The following is a 27,914-nucleotide window of genomic DNA, read 5'->3' on the forward strand; positions in this document are numbered from 1 at the left end:
AGCCAACATCACCACAGTTCAAAGATACTTATTTTCAGATAGATCTGCAAAATATAATTTTTTCAATAGGTATATAATATTATAGGCATTTAAAATTAATTAGCGGGTTATACATTACACACGTGCAATATCGAACTCTTCTATAATTAATTTCTGAAAAGGAATATTATTGAGACATATTATGAAAATAAACGATTGGTGTTTGGCAGTATTAAATATTCTTAATTTTTTTTCAATTATGTACCAAATATGGATAATTAGGAGTTATTAATTTCGTGTTAATTAATAAGACACTGAAGTTTTAATAAATATAGGTATATTATATAATGAAGCGGAAATAATTTATATAAATACAAAATATATTATAGACTAGGGCCTGTACCAAGTTTTGAAATTAAATGAGAAGTTTATAAAAAAATATATATATATTTGATAGTTTTAATGGATTGTATTTAAAATAAAAGTGTTTTTGATTTTTTAGGAAGGGGAGAAAAATAAAATGTTTGCTTCCGCCAGATGGACTCTCGTCCCACCCAAATGCCACTTATTATTATGACCTGAACGATGCGCTAGGCTCATATATATTATACAATATACTGTATAATTATTACGTGCCACTATTCTTAGTACATAAATATATAAGAGGCTGTAGCAAAATTATATTTCATAGCTGTTTAACCCCGAAAAAATGTAAATATTTAAATTATTTTTTTTCTAAAAATAAAAAATTTGGTGAAACGAAGTACAATTACATCGGTGGTTGGTGTACATATTTTAAGTATCGGATTACTATACAACATAATATCTTACACCTATATGAATCTATAGTAATTGCTTAGAATTTATATATACATGTTTAATATATTATTATGTATAATATTCGAGTCACGTCGTATATTACATAATAATGTAAAAAAATATTAACTTACACCGTAATTTTTCGTAAGCAGATAGACGACACACCCACGTCATGTCACAACTTGTCACAGTTGTATACTACATTTTATAAATAGGTACAATACTTACAATACGGTATTCTACACTATACCTTAGAGAATATAATATATTGTAATGTATATTAAATATAATATGTATATGTCCAACGAATGCAAAAATGTCTTGCTTTGAAAAAAAGGCGATCTATAAAAGGCATTACATTTTATTAAAAAAATAATTGAATAAATACCTGTTTTATTATGATACTACATGCGTAATATATTCTGTAAGACTGTATGGGTAAAAATGGTATAACAATAATAATTTATCAGAGAATAAGCGTATAATTACGGCTGATATATAAAGGTACAATCTCCGAAAATTCTGCAGATGCTGAAAATCGTTGGGTGGAACTATATTTACTGCGCATTATCGCACGCAAGTTTTTGTATAAACCGGGCTACCTGATATTTTAAAGCTGATTTATTCATACAAAAAATGTAGATAACCATCCAGCCCACCAAACTGTTCAAGCAGATTAATTAGTTAATTAATTAATTTTCTAGCTTTTAGTAAACATAAACATTAAACATAAAATAATATATTATATTTCTCTTGAAAAATTTGAATAATAATTCGTTTTTTTACGTTCTACTCGCTATACTGCGTTTTACTATTTTTTTTTTTTATTGCGGACATCGCGTTTTTATCAAAAAAAAACATATATTATAAACGTACTATGTACGTGTTTTCGCTTTTAAAATTTACAAGCATCCCGCAGTTCTCGTTTAACGTTATAAAATTTACGCGCGTATGAGATACCACAACAATCTTATAGCATAAGCACGACGGCGCCTTTAAGGGGTAGTTTACGTGAAAAGCTTTAATACACCCCCTTTTTTTTTTCAATAAATTTGTAGTAACTTGCCTTTAACTACGCCTTTCACGTGAACTAGCTCGCTCTAATTTATACTTTAAATGTTTTGTCATAATATAAAAATAATATAATTTGGCGATTGTTTTGCAGCAGACGGTTTTCTGCCATCACGACTCGCGCAGCTGCAGCCGCACACGCCACACTGCGACCCGCCGGCGGTGAATGCCCGTCAACTGTATTATGCTGTCGTACATGGCGCCATCGGTGAACGACAAACCGCCAACGGTGCCCAGCCGGCTGGCGCTGGAACACAAGTCGGCCGCGGCCACGGCGTACCACCGGTTCAGCCGGCCGGCGTCCGGCGTCGGGTTCAACGTGCAGCAGCTGGACGGTCAACAGTCGCGCGAGGGGTTCGGCGCCCTGCCCGCCCCGCCAGTCCGGCGAACCATGGTCAAAGAGGACAGCTCGGGCAGCATCACGTCCAGTATTATCATCGACGCCGTGCTGCCGGCCACGCACGAGAGCAAACGGCCGGCCACCAAACCGGCTGCGTCCAAAAGGTCAGTTTATTTCGTTTTAAGTTTAGTTTTACGATTTACGGTCACCGTTTTTTTTTTTTTTTACTGCCAACTCGCTGTGCTGTAGTTTAAGCTACAGTCTCGATTCCGACGAGGAAACGCGTATTATTCGGCTCTTGAAAAATCGGAAAATCGTTCATTTGTTATCTCTGATTCGAAGTCCGTTAAAGTGTACCTATAATAAATTAATAATGTATTTAAATAGATGGTAAGTTAGTTTTGTTGATCACATCTTGCAGTACAGGCTAGGAAAGCTTGAGGAAAATTCCATATCCCCTTATTCTGAAAATATTATCTAATATTGTTATTAAATCTTATCTATAATGTTATCTACAATCGATTATGTACTAAAAATTATAGTTTGAAAAAAATGATGCTACTGTGTTATTATTTTGTAAGCGTTCAATTAGCGACTATTCAACCTAAAAAAAAATAATAAATAATTATATAGCGAAATAAATCTTTGATTATGCGTAATTGTGTACGTTTGTATATCTACGCTGCATCAAATAAATTTAATATTAAACCGTCGTCATCGATCGTAAAACTTTTACGTAAATCCGATTAACTGATGCATCTGTGGATAATATAGATATACATAATATAGCCCGTGACCGGACATCAATGCAGGTTCTTCGTACAATTTCTAACGTGCAATAAATTATGTGTATTATATTTTGTTATGAGGCGTTTCATAATTCACTTCACCGACTTGGGTCATAGTAGGTTTACTGGAGCTTACACATAACTAAATATAGACACCGTCATCATACTATTATATTCTGTTTATTATTACAACAATAATGGTTTTCATTTATCTCGAGTACTTCGATGAACGCGTTCCGTTTCTGATTTCGTGAACACATATAAATAACTGTAAAAAAAAAAAAATTAACGCCATACATCGCTTACGAATTCGCTCTACGTTTACGAACACGCTCCGATACGGTTCGTTTTGTATGGTTTTATACAATATTACGTCTTATTCCATATCATTATGAGTATTATTCTTCACCGATTTACCTAAGGGTATTAAGATGAATAAAACATGCATTAATTTAACATAATATAGGTACAAAATGATTATTATTTTTTTATTATTATTATGCATCATATAGATAAACACTCTACTCATATCTACTCCTTAAAAAAAATTATTCTAAGCTTGTGATGAACTAGATAATTGCGTAGCAATTATAACTATAATAACAAAGAAACAATTTTAAATAATTAAAATTAACATTACAAAAACAAAAGTAATATAATAAAATATCAAATGTTTTAAATTCTATCACCCTTGTTTGTTATTAATTATTATTATTATTCGCATTTGAATACCGTCAAGTAATTAAACTTTACCAAACTACACCACATAATGCACATTCTCACTAAGACGTTATTATATCAGGAAATTGCCATTTATAAACTGTTTTCTTTCCATTTAATAAGCTACAAAATTAATATTTCTCTTAAACAACGTTGGAATTTGATTAAAATAGTTTTAACCCAGATAGTGTACAAAAGATTTCACAAATAATTTTTTGTATAATTTCCTGGTACTTATATCTACGTATTGTATGCTCTATTTTCTCTTATATGAGAAAAATCCACTATGTTGTTTTGAAGTTAATGCATTTCATTAGAATGAATAATATTTTATTTCTCTCATATAAGTGCTTTAGTAGAAAAACACTTAAATGTTTATGATTCAGTTTAGTTGAACCTTCTAAAGTTTAAAGGATCTTTTTGTTTAAAATTAGCTTTAATATTATTTGTATTTCTGTATACATTATAATGTTTAACACATTGTATGATGCGCAATAATATAATATGTAATATAACAGATGCTTATTACGGTTAAGTACTTGAGTTTCAAAGATAATATATCTAAAAGAAATTCCAATATGATAATAGGTAAGAATGTAAAATGTATCTTATAGTAACTTGGATGTTAGCCACCAATCATATAATTTGTGTATCAATAGATTACTTGCGTCCCTAACGAGACTATGTTTTTATATCTATATGACTATATTATTTTAGCGATGGTTAATGCGCCACCAACAAATTTGCCAAAATAATATGAATTGATATTATATACATACGTTTTTACGTATTAATAGATCTAAAATACTGAAATAAAATAAGAATAACAATAAAAAAAAATATAGGTTATTGGTTACTTAACCTTAGGGATAGTCTTAATTATAGAAATATATGTACCTAATTTTGATTTCTTCTATGTGATGTTAACTAAAATATTTCTCCAAAATATTAAAAATAGAAATAAAGAAGGTACATACAATTTTTATGATATTAATTATATATGCTATATTTTCTAGTTAAAAATAATTAAGTTTGTTCTATTTCACTATTCAGTTTTTACTTTTTGTTTAAATTTATTATTATTTAAAAAAAAATTTAATAGTATACTTAACGTTAATAAATCGATTAACTTAAACCTATCAACTCATTGATACCCATTACTATTATATAACCATTTAAATTATATTAGGAAAATAAATCAAGACGCAACTTTTGCCTATATAATAGAAATAATTGAACTGGTATCAAGTTCCGTCTGAAGTAATCGGGCGCAATTTACCGGATCTTATCAATTTGAGACCCAAGTAGACAGTAATAGTCTAATATCGTGTATTCATATTATATATTATTACACGGAAAATGTACCATAGTTTTCTGTATCGTGTGCTCGTTTAGAAAACGTTTAAAATTCCTTGTTTAATCGACAATCGTGTGCTCGGAATTGCCTGTATAGGCCTGCAGTGTTGCGCGTGTAGAGTGCAATTAATCGCCATTATTATAGGAACTATTATTTTTATTATGTGCAGCTATCGTAATATAACACGCGATTTGATTAAGAGTGGTTCAGACGTGCACACGCCATACGAATAAAAAATTCAAGAGAGTTTTTGATTTCGATGCGAAAAAGAAAGAAAAATCCACACTTATACATAAGTAGAAGTATACTTAATTATTATATTATGGCCATATATACTTATGATATAAGTAAAAAAAAGGTTTTGAATGTCATCCGTCAAATGCAACCAATAAATTGTGTCAACTTAAAATGTCGTCCTGCGGGTCCTCCTTCAAATCATAGAACTTTGAATAAATGTAACCTACCCCCCCCCAAAAAAAAAAATAAAACAAAAGTGATTCTTACTTATATGTTGTAATAGCTCATAATTAATAAAATTATTAACTTCAACTATTTTTTTTAATAATTCCGTTTAGGATATGATAAAGTGGTCCGTGGTGATTAGGTACAAAGTTATAATAAAATGTGTAGTGAATATCAAAAATGAAAATACAGTTTTTTTGACGTCCTATGGTCATAAAATTTATAATTATATTATTGTTAGAAAATTATTTATTATACAATACATATTTATAATATAAAATGTATACCTACATATTTAATTATTTTCAAAGAATTATTATATTCTAATGATTTTTAATATTAATTATCAGGTGCTTTTTTAATATTTTGGCCTTGACCTTTTTATATTAAAAGTTGTGTTTCGTCGTATGTATAATACTTTAACACATTACATTATGATTATAAACTCAATTTGATGACGGCTCAGTATTACAAAATTATAAGACATAGGAAGGTATTTCAGTCCACATATCACGCACACATGTGTACAGCGTTAATCTTATTAATTTTTAATTGTAAAAATAAAAAAGTCAAGATTTAAAATGTTAAATTCTAGTACGTAATCACCAGTGAAAACAGAAAGAAATTATAGATTAGTAAGTTAATGACGATATGACAATAAATAGTGGTATTAAAAATCTATGTACCTATACAGGTTACCAACATAAATTATTGACATACATATAGTTATATATTTTAACATATAATAACATATTAAAGGATGATTAGCTCACTTATGTTTTTTAAATATTTAATAATTGCTTATGCGATCCAGACATCCGATAAAAATAATTTATCTAGAACAAATATTTGAATAAGTTTAAGCTATCCTTCGATACTTTTAGGCTTAGCGTAGGAACTACACACTTATATATAGGTTAAATAGTATGTATTATTACTAGTGTAACCAGTAAATCCCTATAATTATGCTATTTTAAAAAACAAAAATAATTTTTCATAGTCCAGAAAAAAAATATTATAACCAAAATATGTTGGTTGTGTTAGTTTTCAAATGGTATGTTAATAAAGCTACAGCAGTAAGAATGACTAGGGTTTTTATATAGTTAACTCGACTGTTTAGTCACTCGAGACCATTCGAGTTATATTAGTTCATACATTATGGATTATTAAAGGTGTCAAGGGGGGGTCCCGGGTAAATTCGGGTTTAAATTCTTGATCTAATATGACTATATAATATTGTACATGAGATTAAATTTAAATTGCATATTACCTACGGTCTATTTAGCCTATATAATATCCAGCACCCGAAACTAATTGAAACCTAAATTATTTAAGTGATTGAAGTAGGCTCATTGTAGGCCTTAATTTTAAACGAACATTATATGACTTCAGTCGCTTTCTTCTGGTATATGCACTTTGTTATATTACATGTTTAATACGAGTACTGTATAGTTATTAATGTTAATGTTAAAGGTATACTACCTATTATTTTTAATTTTACGATTTTTAGTTTATTTTATACTCGAAAAATGTATAAGAAGAACCAGTTATGAACTTTCTCTCTAAGCATATATAACTAAAACTGTCTTTGTACATACAATCAACGTTAACAATTATCATGATATTTTGCTACAGAATATTCATCTTTTGTTCTTTTAAAATATTACAATTATATACGTAACCTACATAACATTATGGTACACATATTGACATACTATACAGTGTACTGTATAATATACATTTATTAGTAATTTATTGATTTTCAATCTTTATGTTAACAATATAACCGTTAGCATAGTGTAAAAAATACCATTTACTTTTTTTCAATTCGTTGTCGAACTATCCAAAAAACAAGAAGTGCGAGAAAAAATGTTCAACCTTTTAGTCCCTAAGGATTTTCAAAACCCCTCTTATTGTCACCTATTGAAAACTGTAGAATAATATTTATACAAAGGGACATAAATTGTTATTGTGTCGCTAATATATTTACATTGTTCGAATAAAACAACATCATTTTTATTCTTACAAACACAATTTGTTTGATTAAAGCTTTTCAAATAAAAAGTAAAAATTATCTCCCAATTATATTTTCTATTAATGTAACGAATACTCATATTTATTATTATATTACTAATCACCCGAAAACGACTTTTATGTTTTATGATATAGTGTTTACAGTAACTTTTCTTATTTTATGATTAGGACCTTGATCTGATCGATTAGACATATAGTCAGACCCTCTAACCGTCAATTTTATACTATTATTTAGAACACCAAAATGAGTTATGGTCATTAAGTTAAAGAAAAATTATATGCGTATCTATCTTGAAGATTAGACATTTAAATATAATTTAAGTTTACAAACATTCAATCTGCCGGCGATATAAATATTTAGGTACTACTTTTAGTACAAAGTTTAATTTGTGCAGGTTATATGTCTTATATACTTTACAATATCCATGGTTATAAGTTATTTATTATAATATAAATAAAAGTTTATACCGTGAATAATCTCATAATTTGTTCATGATGACAAGATATTTTAAACGATGATATATTTTCTATTAGAAAACCATTGAATACTTGGAACACACATAATAATTTAGTGCCAAAAAATGTGACTTTCAAAATCTGGCGGCCTGGCGCTAAATATACACGCAATATTATGACATTTCTTAAAAGTTCCTGATAATATATCATATAAATAACTTATAATTATATTTTTATCAATTAAGTATGTCATTTTTAACATTTTAAGTTGTTGGGTATATTTAGAAAAAAATATAATATATATTATATGTATCAAAACTTAAAATTAATTAAAAAATAATAATTTTAGGGAAAACTTAATTATGTTGGTTAAATACTGGTAGATATTAAAATTAAATTATCTTTAAATAATCAATTTATTTTTTCAAATTAAATTATAGAATACATTTTAATTAATATTTTAATATTAAGTGCCCTGTTGGATATAAACTACATTTTATATTTATAAATTATTATTTTATATTCTCGTATTTCGTTTTCCACAAATTACTAAGAAGTGTAGTTGTTAAAATTTAATTTAAATATTTCATATTTCATCGATATTATCATGTGAACCATTGAAAACTCAATGATATATAACTCAAACTTGCATAAATATCCAGACGAGTGAATTAAATATGCAAATATGTATTTATAAATTTCAACACCTAAGCATCTCATTTTAGTTTATCTATTCGAACAGAAATTATTTACTAAAATCTAGTTTCTTTATTTAATATAATTTATAAGTTAAAACTGTCTAAATTAACTTATATCTAAAACATAATATTTTAATAGTGTAATAAAAAGTTATCGAATTATAAATAAAAAAGTATGTGGTTTACATTTTAATAATTGTTCTTAAAGTTTTCTAATCAACAATAAAAAAATATTGATTTTTTATAGCTATATTCTTGCCTTTATAATGTTAATAAATAATAATAGGATAGGATATTATTCGTTATAAAAAATACATCATTTTTCATCATACTATACAATTATTGACAGGTGCAGTTCCTGCTCTATTCACCCAATACGATACTATAAGTCTGTGTATATAGATACAGTGTTTGCCCTTTTTGACGACTAACTACCCCTTATAGCTCAAAAATTATAAAAACTCTATATTAAACCTATATGAATATAATATATATTATAAATAAAACTGACTGTTGTGTAGGCAGTGTACGTGAAACAACACTTGTGCTCAGTGTAGACCGAACAAAGGCAAATAGCATATGCTAGAAAAAAAAGTATTTTTAAATGGTACCTATATATAAGCACATTACTAACATTAAAAACTGAGCTTTACAATAGACCAAAACATTAAAAATGTATGAAAACTGTGAACATATAGTTTGTTGTTTGAATACATTATTATGTTGACACTCTGCAGGTCGTAAGACCTATAAGATTATTAAAAATAAGCTACCTATATATGTAAAAGTAATTTGGATAGTAATCTACTATCATGAGATGTGTATATAACGTTAGATTTTTCACAAAAAATATATTATATTTTATTTATAATTAACTTTTTTTTTTCAACAAACAATTTTTACAAAAATTTAGTGTCAATAAATTTATTATATGTTTGAAATTTTATTTTACGATATTGTATAGAAATATACTGTATCATAAAATTTGAGCCTTGACCTAAAAAAAATTCACTTTATATTTGTATGCGTGTTTTTTAATTATTCATTTTTTTTTTTTTTAATTATAGAGACTGTAAAATACAAAATACTATTGATTTTTGAGCAACATTAAGTAATTATTTAATATATACTAATAAGTAATATATTATTAATTAATTTAATTTCTAGAAAATTTTTTTCTAAAAAGTAAAAAATCAATAGTTTTCTCATTGTCTTAGACACTTAGACGTCTAAAATTGTATACAATATAAATATTATTTAATTTATATAACTAAAATGTACCTAAGTAATACCATAACTTGTGTTTTAAATGCTATACATTTAATATTTAAAAATGTACACAATTTAAATGCCACTTCTTTATTTAAATGATAATATAAAAAATATGAGTAATATATCTATGATAGTGTTTAATCTATAGATTCGTTATTACTTATTATGATCTACCTATGGTTATCCTGTGTTGTCCAAAATAAAATCATAGGTATTGTTACTTCTAAAATTATTACTTTTTATACAACCCGTTAAATTTTATTTGCGCACACATTTAATATATACGACCGGATGTATAAAAATGTTTTAATTGCAAATTTGACTAGACTTTATAAATAACTTTTGTTTATTTTTACAGCTTAATAATAGTTATTTAAGTCTAAAGTTTTATGTCATATGAATAGTTACGCTGTATTTCTTTGATATCAGCCCGTGGTCATTATACAAAGGCTAATTTTGCTCTCGACATGTTATTATGTGTATTAATACACGTTTTAGTTCGTCCTGTGTCGTCGTAGAACATACGACGATTTTATTACGCATAAGTACATTTAGATGAACTTCGAATCGGGTTGCACAACAATATTATTTTGTCTCTGGTTTTAAAGCATGCCACTTCGGTCTTCCCACGCGACCGTCCGCCCAGCGGTAATTACGTCATCGCTCGCACGAGAGTGTCAGTTTTATTTTCAACTCAACGCCCTGTCCGGAAGGGATCCTGAAACTGAAAACGGACAATTTAAGAGACCAAATCTGATCGTTAAAACGTTAAATTAAAATTTTATCAAATTACGAGTACCAATTCGTGAATAATGTTTAGGTGCAATGTGCATATAAAATATAGGTACAATAATCTGTGCGTGCGCATGAAACGTCAGAAACGTATATTACGCATTCAGAATAAGCTTTTCAATTTCCGGCTGTATCAAAAAAAAAAAAAAAAAATAGAACGTTTCATACAATCATCATCGTGAGAGGCCATTATGAATGCTGACGGCTATCATATTATTGAGTCGGTGATGTTAAACTTATTGCAGTTGAATAACTATATATGCCTAATCATAGCTTTAAAAAAAATAATAATAGGCCAAATTTATGCAATTGTAAAAGTAAAACGATAATTTCGATAACGAATCATTTAAAAAAAAAAGTTTTATTATATTGGAGAGTAAATATTCTACGTGAAAGTATACAATATATGTGTGTATAAGTATAGATACCAAAATTATTGTGATATACTGCAGTAGAAAATGGTTCATCTCACAGATTTGGAATGTTGGTGGATATATATTATACATGTATAATATGTGGTTTCGTATTTCTCACATGCTGTTTTAGATAATTGTGGGTATTATATTAAACAAATAAAAAAATAAATACTGAGAATATTTTTTTCGGGGAAAAATATGATAATAATAAGACAGTTTGACCCGCGTACGATACCATATAATTTATTATATGTATCTGTTATTATATATAAAGTAAAAGTATACATAAATATATAAATATATAAATGTATATATATTTATAGGTACGCATCCGTTATTCGTACGAACGGTATAACTAATTTAAAACAGGATGTAAGTTAAATGTTAGGGTATAAAACACATCATATTGGACGAAAATTAAAGACAATACGGTTTCTCTTTGCTAAATTACGAGTAATAATAAATCTAATAATAAATCAATAGTCAAAAACTGAAAATAATTATTTTGTATATAAGGGATAAAATTAAGGTTGAATTTTGTAGCTCAAGTAAAAAAATGGTTAAACGGTGTCAATTTTCGACACGAATAAAATGCAAACAAAAAGCGATCATAAAAAACGTCAAAAATGTACTGAAAAGTGCATTAAAATTGACTGTGTTGCTAAGAAACGTTAAAAAAATGCACAACAAACCCGATTGGACGTAAAAGAGTGTATCATAATGATTGTTGTGGTTAATTAAACGTGTTGTATGAGTAATTTTAATTGCCATAGAACAGCTGTTGAGAATACAATATGTAGCCATGTAGGTACCTACTTTTTATTCGTGTTGTTAAAAGATTTACATTTAATTTCGTTTTATATTTTGTACTCTTTAATTTTCTTATATAGCTTTTACTCAAACACATTTCTTCAAATAAATTTTATTTAATATAATATAGGTATTTAATATTTTAGCCAAGTTTTATACCACGGTTTTTGCCACAAAGTTTACTGTAATTAAATATTTTATACGCATTTACTATATAGTTAACTCACAAAACCAACTTTGAGGTGTAATTGTGTAAAATGTATACAAGATTATAAAGGTATTCTACTGAATTTAATTATTATAATGTGTACCTAATTTAATAAATACAATTTTATAATTTTTTATTTGTTTTGTTATTTCTAAAGTTGAAGTATTTAGTAATTGGTTAATGTTATTGATATTAAGATTTTATTTATGCTATAGTGTAATACATTTATATTCTACTAGTCAATAATAATAACGCTTAAAATAACTATATACAACAATTTTTAAGCCAATTATCATAAATCATTAATAAAGTATACATTTTTTTAAATAAGTGGGTGTCCGAGGTGAATATTATAAGTAAATAGATGAGTTATTCAATTATTATTATACTAAACCCACGTTATTCCATATAAGACACATTTTAACGCGTTATTAAAAATTTAATACATAGACATTCATTGCATAAAATTTAATTTTCCCACGAACCCATACTGAATAATTTTGTTTTTTAAAACTGCTGATAATTTCAACTTTATGCCTAAAGTTTTTCAAGATTTTATTGTATAATTCATACATAGATATCATGGAACCTCAATTTTAGAAAAAAAAATAGAAATACTTTGGTAATTAAAAAACTATTCAAATTCTGTTTTTTCTAATTTTTACAAATTGTTGATAAACAATTTATTTAATTTTTTCCCCCTAGTATTAAGCTAATAACCTAAGTCATTGATGCTGAAATATGAATATAAAAAAAAAAAATTAATGTATTTAAGTGAAGTATTATCAATTTTCTATGAAAAATTAAACATAATATTATATATTTATTTATTGACAATTAATGTCACATAGAGAGTTATTTTAAAATTAAAATCGTGGTTACTTATAAAAACGATGATTTCAGAAAATGTCTATAACTACTATTAAAGCTCATTATTATTTATTTTGCTATATCGAAGTTTAAGCTAGTAAAACTAATAATGCTTACAAATATGTAAAATACCTTGATGATTATTCACGAAGTGTCAATCATACTAAACATAATGACAATAATACAAAAAATATATATATTATATATTTAATAACTCTAACTACATTTCTCAAAATATTAATGTTTTGTTTGAAAAATGTTAGATTTCAATGTTTTTGATTATTCTGTGATTTATTAGAAAAATAAAAAGTGACCAATGTTCAGAAAATCATCAATTAGCGTACGACACCAATAAAGATTTAAAAACAGCATTCGAAGGTTATGCATTGTGTTAAAGAAAACATCACAGTGTAATTGATGTATTATTCTACCCACGACTTTGCGCAATGACACTTATTATACTGACAATAATAAATGTATGAATATTATTTAAAGTATCGACTGTCGATCACAATATAAATACTTACCTACATTTTATAAGTATATACGAATAATATTGAGTACCTATTTAAGTATTTAAGGCATGTATTAATATATTTTAACAGTAGAAATTATTTGTTTGACTCATCAAACTCCTTATGGTAATGTTACTATATATAATGTATTAAGCAACGGCAACGCGTACCTATACATGGTATACTACGATATATATTGTATTTTACACGTATTAAGTAAGTTGAAATTTAAGCTCGATAGTATTACCGTCGCCTTGAATTCTTAGACCATCGGGGGCGGATGTGGCAAGACGACAATATCGATTCCATATAGTAATATACTACGTAGATATTGTATACAATATGTATTATGGCCGCCTTGGATTTTCTTTTTTTCTACAATATTCGTATACTTAGGTACATATTATACGTTATTTTCAATAAAATTGTATTATCTTCCACCACAAACCCAACGAAAAAGTATTCGGAACCCGTCACGCGCGTATTTTTTTCAGAGACACCCATATCTTTGCGCAGGTATACGCTGTGGTGTAGTTCGTCCACATGATGTCGTCGCAATGTTTCAATTGACAGTTTTTATTAAACTCGTAAGACACGATCGTGAGAATATATCATTAATTTATTTACGACTTGAGTTTATATAACACGCACGGAGTGAGACCATTCTCTTGCATTTGTGTGCATTGTACCCGCGTATTATATTATATAGATACATTTTAATGTCGTTGACGCGTATTTATCGCACCACGCCATATTATTATTATAGCATTGTGCAGATTGTATAATTTCTTTTGTTAGTAAATTTAAAAAGAATATATAAGAAGAAAACGTAAAAAGAAATACGGAAACCGTAACAGCCAGCTGACAACACTATTTGTTTGGAAGACGAACTATACTCCTCGTGCGTCCCTCGTCGAGTACCTTTATAATATATTATATATAATAATGTACCTATACTCCTTTGCGTGTATATTATAATTATTATTACTATTGATCACGAAACGCCGTGACCCGGTCAAGATAAGAAAATTCGGTCACAATAACCACGCCCGGGTACTCCGGTTAATGTTATTATTCTTTTTTTTTATTATTGTTATTATATTTTATTTATAAATACGTACACAAATATTTTTTCACCAATGCCAGTTTACATTGGAACATAATATATTGTTATACTTGTTTACGTATGAAATGAATGACGTAAACAAAAACTAGACGAGGCTGTACAATCGGAGATGAGTTATCTGTGTACCTATTGTTTTCATTAAACAGTACAGTTTTAACCGTGTTATGTTTTGTTTTCAGGGTTTCGTTCGGTAGTTCAAAAGGATCTATGGTTGAAACATTAATATACGATAGCCCTCCTGTTCAAGAAGAGGCATTGGACATAAGCGATATTGACGACTCTGACGGGTAAGTCGACTTTTGATTATTGTTTTAAATATTCAGTCATCGATGTTATGAAATTATAATATGATTCTGGAATTGTATTTTAATTGATCATTGAGCAGGTATCACGCTATTTCGTAATAATAATAGGTATACAGTTTAGTGTTTATCGCTTCCTACATTATCGTAATTAAAATGAAATAAAATGAGAGTGGCTTTTGAAAAGAATTTAAATAAAGACATTGATGAAAATCGTGTACACGCTGAAGTAAAAAGTGTGTATGGGGACATTTCTTCTTTATGCGTGTAAAACTGTGAACTTAGGGAAAATACTTAGTACAAATTAAACGTCTCCGGGGACTTTTTAACTATAATCACTTTATTCCCCTTCCGAAAGAATGTTTATGTTTATAGTTCTTCAGTGTTTTATAAGTCTATAAAAAAACTATTATTCTCAGAAATATATATTTGCGGTCAAAAAAGATTTATTAATGCATTATAATTCACTAATAAATGGGATTCAAAATATTTTGGCAACGATAATTAGCAAAACAAATATTTATCAATATCATTCGTAAACAATATATTGAATATATGTTTCAAACGTCATAATAATTACTACATTAAATACATTCGTGCATTTACTTAACAGGGAACAACAGTAAACAATGACAAAACATTTAATTAAAATTCCTTGGATATTGCTTAATACCTTATTACTTAAATTTTATATTTCGTACATTAATTTATTGTTTACAAAAATAAATAAATTTAGCAATCATAATGTACTTTAACTTGTAAAAGAGTAAAAACATATTTAATTACTTTCAATTTATATTCATCATTTAAACTGTCCTTAATTAGGTATAGTTTAATATAATTTCAATTATTTAATAATATTTAATTATTTTTAATTATTGCGTTTGTCGTAGTTTTCATTCAATTACATACCTACTTATTAACACGCGAACAATTAGATTAAATACTCAATAAAATTCTTCTTATATTTAATTAATACTGCAATATTATTGCAACTAATTTACATTTAATTGATAATAGTAAGATTTAAAATATTATCAAATACAATAGATTTTTAACATTCATAACGTCATTTTGTATAACACAAACTTTAATCAATCTTATACGTAATATATTGATTACAGAAATTGTGAATTTAATCATCCAATGAATAAATGCATTAGTATATAATTGCGAATGAATACCTAACAAATACATTACCGCGCGTGATGCTCATTATAAAATATTCTTTATCAAAATAAATTATATTTCATTTTTTAACCGTTTAGTTGGATATAGTGTACCTGTACCTTTTAAAACGATCTGCAAAATTAAACATGTGGTTAAAGATTGATAAATAATAATAGTCTTTATCTAATATTCAGTTGTTTTTATCGGTGGCGCAATAAAATTATATGAATATGAAAAAAATTAGTTATCGAGCTGGTTTTATGCATGTAAGTACTAAGTTATATAATTTAACACCTACTTAGGTACTAAAACTTAAAAAAAATCATTACCATAGTTTTATTTATAAGTGATTTATAAAAAAAATGTTCCTGTAAAAATTATTCCATTCATAATTAATTTTTGAATTGTAGTTAATATAATGTAATGAATTAATCAATTGTATATTTTAAAAATATTATAATGTAGTAAATTCAATTAAAATATGGTTCATACAACTAAAATATTCCTTCCTAAAATAATTTAGTTAATATTTTTTTCCGTGTATGTACAGTATATAATTTTAACTTTCATAAGTTTATTTGATTTACCAGTTTTCTACCATATTTGAAAACTGAAAATATCATTTTTGTATATTTTAAAATATATACATATATAATTATATGTTTTGATTTATTATGTTTAATTTATAATCCTTAATAATATGCAGATACTCGTAGAATATTATATACATACTATTTAATCATTCATTTTTTTTTTTATAACAGAATTTTGATATATTTATTAATTTATAATTTATACCTACTATAAAAATCAGTGTACCTTTCTGTATTTATATCATTTTTGAATTCAAACTAATAAAATATTATAAAATCCATTTTTACTTCATAAGAAAACTTCGTACATTACTAGTATATTGTATTATATTTACTACCATTCAGAATGGACGACCACCCACTTAGTAAACGGATGTGTTTTAGTTTGTTCGATAAAAAAAAAAAAAAAAAACAATTATGAACATTTATAAAACCAGAAGTCCTTTTATGTCGTCAGAAAAAAAAACTCGAGAAGGGAAAAGTTTAAACTTATAATCGACGTGTACATGTATAAGAATACGATTTAGCGTTACGGAGGAACAATAACAATAATAAAGTCGCTGCGTTTCGGTCGATCGAAATCGTCATCCGTCACACACACACACACACATCTCTCTGCAGGGAAAAGTGCAACAGGGCAGTGCGAAAAGCTGGCTCGAGCGGCGTTGAGCGAGATACGGTGCAGTTTCGATAAAGATATTGTAATTAACGAGCGATGACGGTTTTCACGGGTATTGTTATTATTATAATAATAATAATAATAATTTATTAATAATAATATTATTAAAAGAACGTGTCGCGCGATGAAAGGCGGATTTATTGGCCGACGACGCCGTCGAATAGTGCGGCGCCCGCCCGAGTGGCAACACTGCGCGCCGGTGGCTGCCGCCGAATCCTCCGGTTCTTCTCTCCCCGGCCCGGTCCCTCACGCGCGACACTCGCTCCAGTGACGCCGAGCCGTTTTTCGTGGTGCGCGCACGCCATTCATAATATAACCGACTACCGTGCAGCAGTCGTGCCGACAACAATAGTACGTCAGATGCACTCGGCTATTGTCGTCGTCTCCTCCGGACAATCTCGCCGGTCCGCGAAAATCGGTATTTTTTCTCCGCCCGCCCGCGAAACCTTCGATCGTTAATAATTATCGTCGTCGTTGCGGTTTGTTTTTTTTTTTATTATTATCTATATCGTACAATAATTAATTATTATTGAAAACCGTTTGAGATCGCTTCTCGTCTTTCGCGTTTTGTGCTTTCGTCCACCGGTCACACCCACGACGACGATCGGCGCAAATCGATACCACGACCGCGGGATAGCGCCACCGAAAAAACCCGCGACGACCATATCGGTGAGTGTGATGTTGTTGTTATTGTGTCTGTTTGTTTACGTTTCCGCCGCCGCCGCCGCACGGGGAAAGGTCCCTTTGAGCCGCCGCCGCCGCCGTTAAACTCGTTTCCCGCGGTAGCGCGTGACCGTTACGCGGCGGCGGCGGCGTACAAATAAATACGTCACGATATTATTAATGCGTTTGTTAAATACACATTTTTACACGTTTTTTTTTTTTTTTTACAAGTCTTAGAAGGGGCTCGAACGACCATCAACCCTCCCCTCTCTACGAGCGTGTGCACGGCGCCGTGTATCGGGGGTTACGAAAGTGTTGATTGACGATGACGATATCATGATGTCATATTATAATATAATATAGGAAGCCAGTCCGACCGGTTTGGCTTTGATAATATTATATATATAGTGGCCGTTATTTAACTGCCTTCCGGCCTCGCGTATTACCTACTTATTATTATTATTATTATTATTAATTATTATCGGCTGCAATACGAAAAGCAAAAGTCCCGTAAATGGAAATAATATAATATTAACTTTCACCTCGTGCCCCATATCGACGGCTACGAGTCGAAAAAAGGTCCGCCGCGATCGCACTCGCCAAACGGGAATTATTATTATTTTTTTTTTGTAATCGGGTCGTGTTTTGGCGCGTAAACAGCGGTACACGGCCGCCGTGTTTGATGATAGGTGGCGATCGAAACTTTTCACGTTGTGTGCGCGCCGCCGCTGTGGCCACGTAACTACGCCGTCGACAAGGTCAAATTCTTACAGTTTTGTACAATCAGCCTCGCGTTTATTATTTCTCTAATATTTATGACCCGCTCGTTGTTCTATTCTGCAGTCTGTTTATTATGTTAATTAACCTCCACCATAGAGCTCCCAACGATTATACCGCCTAAACCGTCCGCCCGACGCACAAACGTACGCGATTATTAATATATAGTTAATATGATCAGCCCACGCCGGCCGCCGTACACTGTTCAATCATAACAACGATATTGTGTGCGCGCGTCTAAAAACGCTGACAATCGGTTTTATCCGCCACAGGTTTTTTACGATCACACTCAAAAAGTGTGACCGTTCTATATGCAGGTACCTATACGTATACGTATAATAACGATACATAGGGACGTGTTTTATATAGTCTTATTCCGATGACAAAAAACTATATATTATGTGCGATCGCCACTGCCAGAGGCCATGTGGTAGCGATCCACTGCTGCTTCGTTCTGCTCTGGAGACCTTGGAGTCGCGTTCGTGAGGTTTTGGACCGAGTCCAACTTGGAAACGGTCCATTTGAATTTTTTTTTAAATCATGTTTATTTTCGCGTTTCCTCCGGACGTCATCTGGAGAGAAGCGCGCACGCCTGGAGTTATAATTAGAGACGCAAATAGGTCAAACATCATAACACACAATATTATGCTCTTCGTTGTTAACCGTCGAGCCACGAGTACAATTGTTTTTCTGTTTGTTTTCAGTACTGTTGCGTCCACTAGAGTCCGTGTGAGCTTTTTCGAATCCGAGAAGCCGTGCGTGCTACCTTCACCGCCCAAATCATTGGAAATATTTGGCGACAGCACGATGACCACTTCAAGTCCTATACTACAAAGGTCAAACGGCCACGTCCAAACGCAGATTAGGTAAGTGATGACAGATATTGTATTAATCTTAAGTACGGGTATATATCAGAGACCGGTCCAGTGTTTCGAAGCGTGTTACATCATCATTGTGTGTCTGCCATTATTTCGGCACAAGACAATACGCGAGTACTTCGTGAAATCCTGCGCAAATCCCATCATCTATTATTATAACGATTACTATTTTTATATAACAAGTGAATTCGTGGCCAATTTATATTAGCTACCATTGTCCAGACGGTTGAACGACCCTCCCAGGGGCCTCCTATGCTATATAACATACGTGAGAAGTGTTCGCCAAACCGTTTTTAAACTCGATGCTTGATAATATTATTATACTCTAAAGTAATGACACTCGACGCCCTAGACGCGGCAAAGACACGCTTTGATACGTTTTTAGTGTCAGTCGAGGACATTTCGTTACGACCTCAAACAACGATTCGTTTTGCCAGAAGTCTAGTGTAGTAATGTGTGGAGCTAATCATAATCTAAACGTAAAAAAACAAAATATTATGACTGTAAATATTATTTCAAAGACTACGACGGCATTGAAGCTAGCTTTTTTTTTAGAAAAAAAGATATAATTTTATTATTGATTTCTGTATATATTTTCATAAATACGATGACGAGCTTTGTTTTTTTTTATTGTTTTATTGCGATTTACCTAAGTGAAAATTTATCTCTAAGAAAACTATATTTTCGAATTATCCCTATTTGTAACTTAAAGATGGTAAGAAATATTATGTGTATTCGCCTTAACAATTGTTGGTTTAAATTATTCTAAGACTAGAGATTTTTGATGTTCTGCTCTTTCCAAGTCTTTTTCGAGTATGTGACAACATTTTTAAAAATTATAAAATATATACCGAAATGGATGAGACGAGTAGTGCCCAATATATTTTGATAAATTTATACCTAAATATATTTTATACTCAAAAATGATTTGGTTTAAATTAATTTTAATTTTATTTTTTCACTCTTGTATTTAGCCTAACACCTCAGTTTTAGAACTTTTTATGTACACCGCACTACCGCAGTCAGTGGCATTGTATACGTATATATGTTGTTAAATAAAAACAAAAAAAAAAAACAGTTGTTGATGTTTGGCTTTAAAATGTTCGTATTAGGTGTATTAATTTGGTATGAATTGAATTGAAATATGAATGAAAGAGTATTGTATTCAAATGATATAACAGTCTCATAGACAGTCGTAGTAAAAACAGCTATACAACTAGATTGGCTAATTAACAATTATGGCAATTTGTCTATAATGAATGATGTATACCTATATAATAATAAACCACCCGTGGTTAAAGTGATACTTCATTAATGCGTACCCGTATAGGTCAGTAGGACATGTGGAATTTTAAAATACCAATGCCGTGCATCGGTATTGTAATTATTTTGGACACCGGATTGGCCTGGATATCGCGATAAGGTATTATCCGTCCTCGCTATAACTTCGCGTATCGCGCGTATAGTACATATATAATATTATATAGCGACACCTACGCCTCGCACGATATTGTTATTCATATGACGTAGTAGGTACAGTCAATGACGATCCGTCAAGAATATTTATATACATTCGTCGGCGGAAACATTTCTCGTGCGACCGACATCTTATATAGTGGTATACTCGTCCGCGAAACCATTTCCAAAAACGCGCGCGCTGCAACCCTTTGGGGAAGCCTATTCACCCACTCGTACCCTCGTCTAAGTATAATATTATACGCGTCGTAAAATCTGGAACCGATACACTTCCCACCTGTATCCAATATAATGTATATTATATTATATAGTTACTACCCGGCATACCATAAAAACATTGAAAACGTCTTCTCCTTGTTCCCCGCAGTTCACTCTCCTCGGTGTATTCTCCACGCCACTACTTCACAGTACTATTATTTTGTACGTCGTGATGCCACTATACACCGACACAGAGACGCCATCGTAACACAGCGCTTACGTCACCTGCTCGTCGTTTATTGTGTACACACGCACACACGCCGCACAAGCACGCCACAACAATCGATATCCGTTGCAGCGGCGGGGGCGGTGTAGAGGGGCAGGAGACAAACGGCAATGTTATATAGTAACAGCGACCGCCGAATATTATGTGCAATCATGCGCACATCGCGCTCACGGTTCGTTCGGCGCGGTAGAAAAGCCACCTCCACCGTCGTCGTCGTCGTCGTCGTCGCCGGCCACCGTTATCGATGTTGCGAGAGAGCCGGTGCAACGATACTATCGATTGTGCGCCGCCTCGACTCGGTATCCTAACAACAACGGCGATCGCGAGAAGAAGGGGACCGCCGCCGCCAGCGCGCGCGCGCGCTAACCGAAGCTGCTCTCCTCAGTCCTCGTCAGTCCGTGTTGTCGACCGCGTCCTCGACGCTCGCCGGTTTCCCGTTTTCGCGCCACCCACAACACAACAACTGCAGCAGATAAGTGACGGACACTTCGCCCGCACGGCATGCCGACAAGTATGACCGCTTCCCATGGCGGCGTGCTCTACTACGTGGTCAAGGTGCCCAAGGACGACCCGACGCTGGACTACGTGTCGGCCACGGCTTCGCACAAGTACCTGGAGGAAAAGCGCACGCTGTCGCCGTTGAATTTGGAGTGAGAATATTCGTCTTAAAAATAATTCGTGATTTCGGCAATGAAACGGCGGTGTTGATCCACATAGGGTAAATTCGTTTTGCGATAAGTACAAAGTTTCGGAGGACTCCGCGAGATTTTAAGAGATCCAGAACGACGTTACAATACTGTAGCAGTAGAGAACGTCCGATTTCCAACGCTCTTCTTTGATATCGATCAAAAAAATAAATACAAAATATGATTTGAATATTTACAGTCTTGACGCTGCAGAGTCGACACTTACACCGACAAGATTTCACGCGATACGAACTCTGATTTCGTGTATACCCCTTCCTAACCCTCAAAGTCATGTTAAATTAAACCGCGTAACCACTGTGTACCGCCGCCGTATACAGAGTGTAACCGACATTGACTGTCAAAACGTTAGTTCTGTACTGCAATTACTTTTATTCGTGTTTTCTCACAAACTGACAACTATTATTATTATTATTATTATTGCTATACCTATTGTATATAATAATATTATGATGTGGTGTTATTATTTACAAATGTGGTGTTCGTTTGTATGTATCCATATAGTATAATACTATAATGTAGTATGCTACTACTTGACATGCGTTATCGCGTTCGATGCTTGGGGTGTCTAGGTGAATTAAATATAGATTCAGGGTTATCGTGCGAACAAAATAAAACCAACATTTCACCATACGCGCGAGTTAAACTAATATGGTTAACAAGTAAGACTTGAAATTCTTCATATAAATTCTTTTGTAAATCGATTTATTCGAGATTTTGGAAAACATCCAACCGTTTGTGTTCGTTTGAGTTTATAAAATTTTAAAAATCCTTATAGTCTGTGGCCATAGCTGTTATGATATGACCAAATTTTGTAACCAATATTTTGTTGTCCACTCGTATAGTATAACTTATGTGATGTCACTCCGCATGCTTCAATACCTTCTTCGTATCAATATAAAAGTGTCATATTAATTTTTCTTATTTTGAGTGTTTTGCATGATGATTGATGACAATTAGACGTGGGCGAGACCTTTTGCTGTCCGAAATCACTGTACATTATTTTGAATGCCAAACGACGACCACACCTTTTTAAAGGTCAGCCTTAAAGCCGACGAAATTATCCCAAAGTTTTACGAGTATAGGCTGATGGATAAATTACGGCTGGCAAACTTTGGATATATTAATATTTTGTGACTTAACAATAGCATGACATTTTGTTGCGTTCCAAATCACTAAGAAAATTGCATAACAGCTCATTTAATTTGTGTAAAATTGTGTTTCACGATTAAATTATATTGTTGTTTATACCATCGTTTTCATTAGTTTTATTTTTAATTTCAAATATAAATATAATATCTGATGATTAATGAAACACAATTTTTTTTAAAAATGTACGTTATCCAAATAGTTCTATGCTAGATTAAACTAAAAGGCTACCTATGTAACGATGTAATTACCTACGTTTGTTTTGTAACGGTGAAATATTGTGAACATCTGTTTAAAACAGTTAAGTGTTCTTGTTGAAATTATGCATACCAGAAGGACAAAAAGTACTACAAATAGAGTAAATTAAGATAAGATAATAATTTTGGTTTCTTTATGTTTCTTTTGTCGTTTACACGTTCTTTCGCGTGGAAATATTATTTTACTTTCAAACATACGATCTGACAGTAGATTCTTATGATTGATAGTGATGATATTGTATTACAATATCTTTTTAATATCCTCTCATGCCTATAATGCATTAATGCATAATATTGCATGTTATGCCATGAATCGTGTTATTTATCCGACAACAAAACCCAATTCACTTGTTTGTAATGGTAAATTGCATTTTCGAAACGAATGTTTTGATAGTAATTACTAAGCCGCCGTATTCGTGTATTATAGTGTCGATGATCATCATTGTTAGCCATCATATATGAGATTTTTCATGGACAACCATCACGGTTCGGTGAGCCGGCAATGGTCCGTGAACCTGGTTCCCTCTTCCTGTCGTGCACCTTTTTAATGCACCGGCTAGCTAGTGTCGCTGATGGAATTCCTGCGATCGACTCTACGCGTTCTCTCTTATATTTCACTATTTATCCAGCGCGACTCACGTTGTTTCAAAAATATTCTCATCGTTTCCACTCTACATTGCTGTTTCACTACGCACGTATTTTAATCATATACTCTTTATTTGTGTTTCAGTTCGGACGGTTGGGATAATCCTTTCAGACCGGACGGTGACTTGTCCAAAGAAGCTGACCAGATAGTCGAACTGATTAAAGAAGGCAAACCGATCACGCCGACGCCCACAAGTGCTACGTCGCCGCTATTGCCCGACCACAGCACGGACGGCAAACACGACCAACAACCGGTGACGTCCACGCCAACAAAGGCGAACGGAACGTGCAATGAAAAGAACGCGGTACCACCCAACGTGGAAGTCCAAAGAGGTAATTACACCCGACCTGCAACGACCTTTACTAGATTGATGGTTCTAGAACGAATGGGCGATCCTGTTAGGCTAATAATAGATTTATTCGTTTTAAAACCTGACAGCATACTAATATGTACATCATATAGTATATAATATGTATATGTTGCCCTTACAATACAATAACATAATTACTGTTCTTAATTAAAATTAATATTAATTTTAATTTCTGAATTATCCGAATACGGCTTGATACTTATATGTATGATAATTTATCGGCTCATTGACTAATTCTAGAGGAATATAATAGTTACATTAAGAGATTAACCTGTGAGTGAAAATTTAAAGATAATTGAATATTAATGAATTTACTTACATCGATTGTTTAATTAATATTATTTACGGTAGGTTTATTCTCAATTGCATTGGAACCTACCTATACCTACATAAATTATCTTATGAGTACCTATCTATCTACGATTCTTTGATAATAACACATATTAGTGTTTAACTCGTGTTTATCGTTCATTTTGTAAGACTACACGCTAAGCGTTGATACCACTTGAGATTACAATGGAATAAAACTATATAATATATATATGGTGTATTATTATTACGATAAATAACCTTAATCTTAGCAAATAAAGTGGTATAAATATTTTCTGAGGATTTTGATCTAATTGATTAATTAATAATTATGTATTTTTGTTTCGTATATAGGAACTGTGATAAATGGAAACGAGCCTTCCCAGGTGGAACATGTAGTGCTGAAGAAAAAACCAAAATGCAGGTGTTGTGTAATACAATAACATACGCAACCGGATGTACGCACGTTTTTATTTCTATGTAAAACATAATAATCCAAAAATGCATAAACCAAAAAACAAGAACGCGCTGTTGTACCTTCAGCTATATGTCGTTCGTGAGATGATCACGTCCTCGCGATTCAAAATTATTTTTCAGAGCTATATTATTATTATATATATATATATGTTTGTACCTATGTTTGTATTTATAAGTATATATAAAACTTTACAATTTGTATTATAAAAATAATGACTTTTCTATATAAATACCTGGTATTATACGGTATAAATAAATGTCACATAGTTCCTTTTTATATATATAATGATATTTATTGATTAAAAAAAAAAAAAAAATGTAATAGTATAGCAATATTGCTTGTGACATATTATATTATACTCGTGCATGTTATTTGGACAACTGTGGTTCGTAATGAAGACGGGGGAAAGCGAAAAAATGTAAATTTTCACGCAGTCATACAATATAGGCGCAAACGCACGCTCAAAAATTTCATTTTACGAATTCACAATAGGCAAATATATTTTTTCAGTAGCTAAACCCCTACTCTTTCTGTGATTATATATATATATTTTTTTTTTTGTTTTGTTATTTATTTTTTATTTATTACTATTGGCAGATATTGTTCTAGGGATTCAGCGAATTATATAACATTTATTGTATACCATATAAATATATTTTGTAACTTTCATTTTGATTTATTGGGTAAAGGAAGAACGTTACGATGTTGCGAACTTGGAGTGTTCACTTAAATATTTTTCATTAAGTATGGAAATGTTGGAAACTAAACGAAATTTTGACCTTTAAAGTGTTGACATTCTTTTAAATCGCTTTACTATGACATATATTCTAATTGTACATTTATCCTAAAATATATTTAACTTGTTAAAAATGTATTGAAATTATGAAATATTCGTCGCAACAAATATAATTTTTTCAAAAAACTTCATGATATGTAATTATAACTATATTATGTAATTTGTTGCAAGAAAAATATCATAATTACTATAAACATATTATATTATAATAATTTTTAAAAAAAATTCCAACATTTCCAGTGTATAATTCTTAACAACTATGTATCGTTTCTGAACAATGTCATAATAATAAATATATTTGTACTTGAGTACCTATTGTATTGTACTTGTTATTTGTTAATTTGAAAACCAATATTCCTGTTTGTATATTATAATCTTTCGTGTTAAAACTTAAAAGACCAAAACCAATATGAATTTATTTTGTACTCCATACAAGCATTAGCCAATGTAATTATGTAGTCGATGCAAAAATTAACGTGTAGGTATTTAGTTTATATACATACGTATTTGAACTCCCAAGAGCGTGCTGTATACGAGTTGGCTTTGCCAGAGAATCTCCAATTAAACATGTGTTTTTATCAATATTTAATTTTTATCTGACGCAATTTCATTAAACGGGTTGCGGAAAAATAACAGTCGCATCGATGAATACAATAATCAATACACCTAATGAAAACATCATATTTTTTATTTTATCGCTGTAAATCATCAATTTAACACGAGCGAGCGTATTGCAACAATTGTAATTAATAATATTTTCCGACAGCTGACTGTAGTCGGAGTAGTAAAATAAATGGGTTATTCAGGTGAAACGCATTAGTCATTTCCTATAGTTGGAATGGTCGTAATGTTTATTTTGGGACGTGCATTTTTGGCCGGAAAATAATAAAAAAAATTGACCCAGTGCGCCTCCGTAGTGACACGTGTCAAAACAATATTTCTCATCTACTCGGCCAAGTATGTTATTTCTGCATCGTCCGACGAGTATACAGTAGGTAGATAATATACTTTACAATGACTGAAGAAAGTGGTATTTGGACGAAAATAATCGACTATTTTTACGATTCTTAATCCGTACCTAGTGTTGTTGAGCGTAGGTAAAAAGAAAAAAAACATCTAATAACTTTGAAACGTCAAAATATTGTTATAATAGTAAAATTATAGTTAGTATACTGTAGTCAGAGCATAATAGTGATTGCCTATGCGCGGGACACACTCAAATTTTTTTCTTCAATTCTTCTATAAGTCAATGCGTGACGACGGGTTAGAAGTTTAAAACGTGTCGAACGTGATATACGTCTACCAGACTTGTATACTTACGCGGAAACAAAAATCGTGTATCACCCATAAATGCGTGACTTGATTTCGGTATAACATTGGCTGATTTCATTTAAATTGCGAATGTTCCGGGTTTTACGTGGAATTTAACGTTGATAAATGTTTATGATAA

The 27,914-nt window shown here is 30.9% G+C and overlaps 1 protein-coding gene across 2 annotated transcripts in view; it reads left to right on the forward strand.

The window, feature by feature from the left end:
- Window positions 1-26,775, forward strand: part of LOC114128072 (uncharacterized) — a 44,569-nt gene extending 17,794 nt beyond the window's left edge. Inside the window, exons 2-6 of one of the 2 annotated variants that reach the window (XM_050198650.1) lie at window positions 1,964-2,373; window positions 14,913-15,020; window positions 19,622-19,783; window positions 24,596-24,843; window positions 25,545-26,775. In XM_050198650.1, the coding sequence (XP_050054607.1) occupies window positions 2,036-2,373; window positions 14,913-15,020; window positions 19,622-19,783; window positions 24,596-24,843; window positions 25,545-25,633 (945 nt within the window). In that variant the 5' untranslated portion in view covers window positions 1,964-2,035 and the 3' untranslated portion in view covers window positions 25,634-26,775. The remainder of the gene's footprint in view (window positions 1-1,963; window positions 2,374-14,912; window positions 15,021-19,621; window positions 19,784-24,595; window positions 24,844-25,544) is intronic. The other variant, XM_050198651.1, reaches the window with a different exon arrangement.
- Window positions 26,776-27,914: the final 1,139 nt, after the last annotated feature.

This window comes from Aphis gossypii, chromosome 1 (genome assembly GCF_020184175.1).
Source record: "Aphis gossypii isolate Hap1 chromosome 1, ASM2018417v2, whole genome shotgun sequence".
Taxonomy (NCBI): Eukaryota; Metazoa; Arthropoda; class Insecta; order Hemiptera; family Aphididae; genus Aphis; species Aphis gossypii.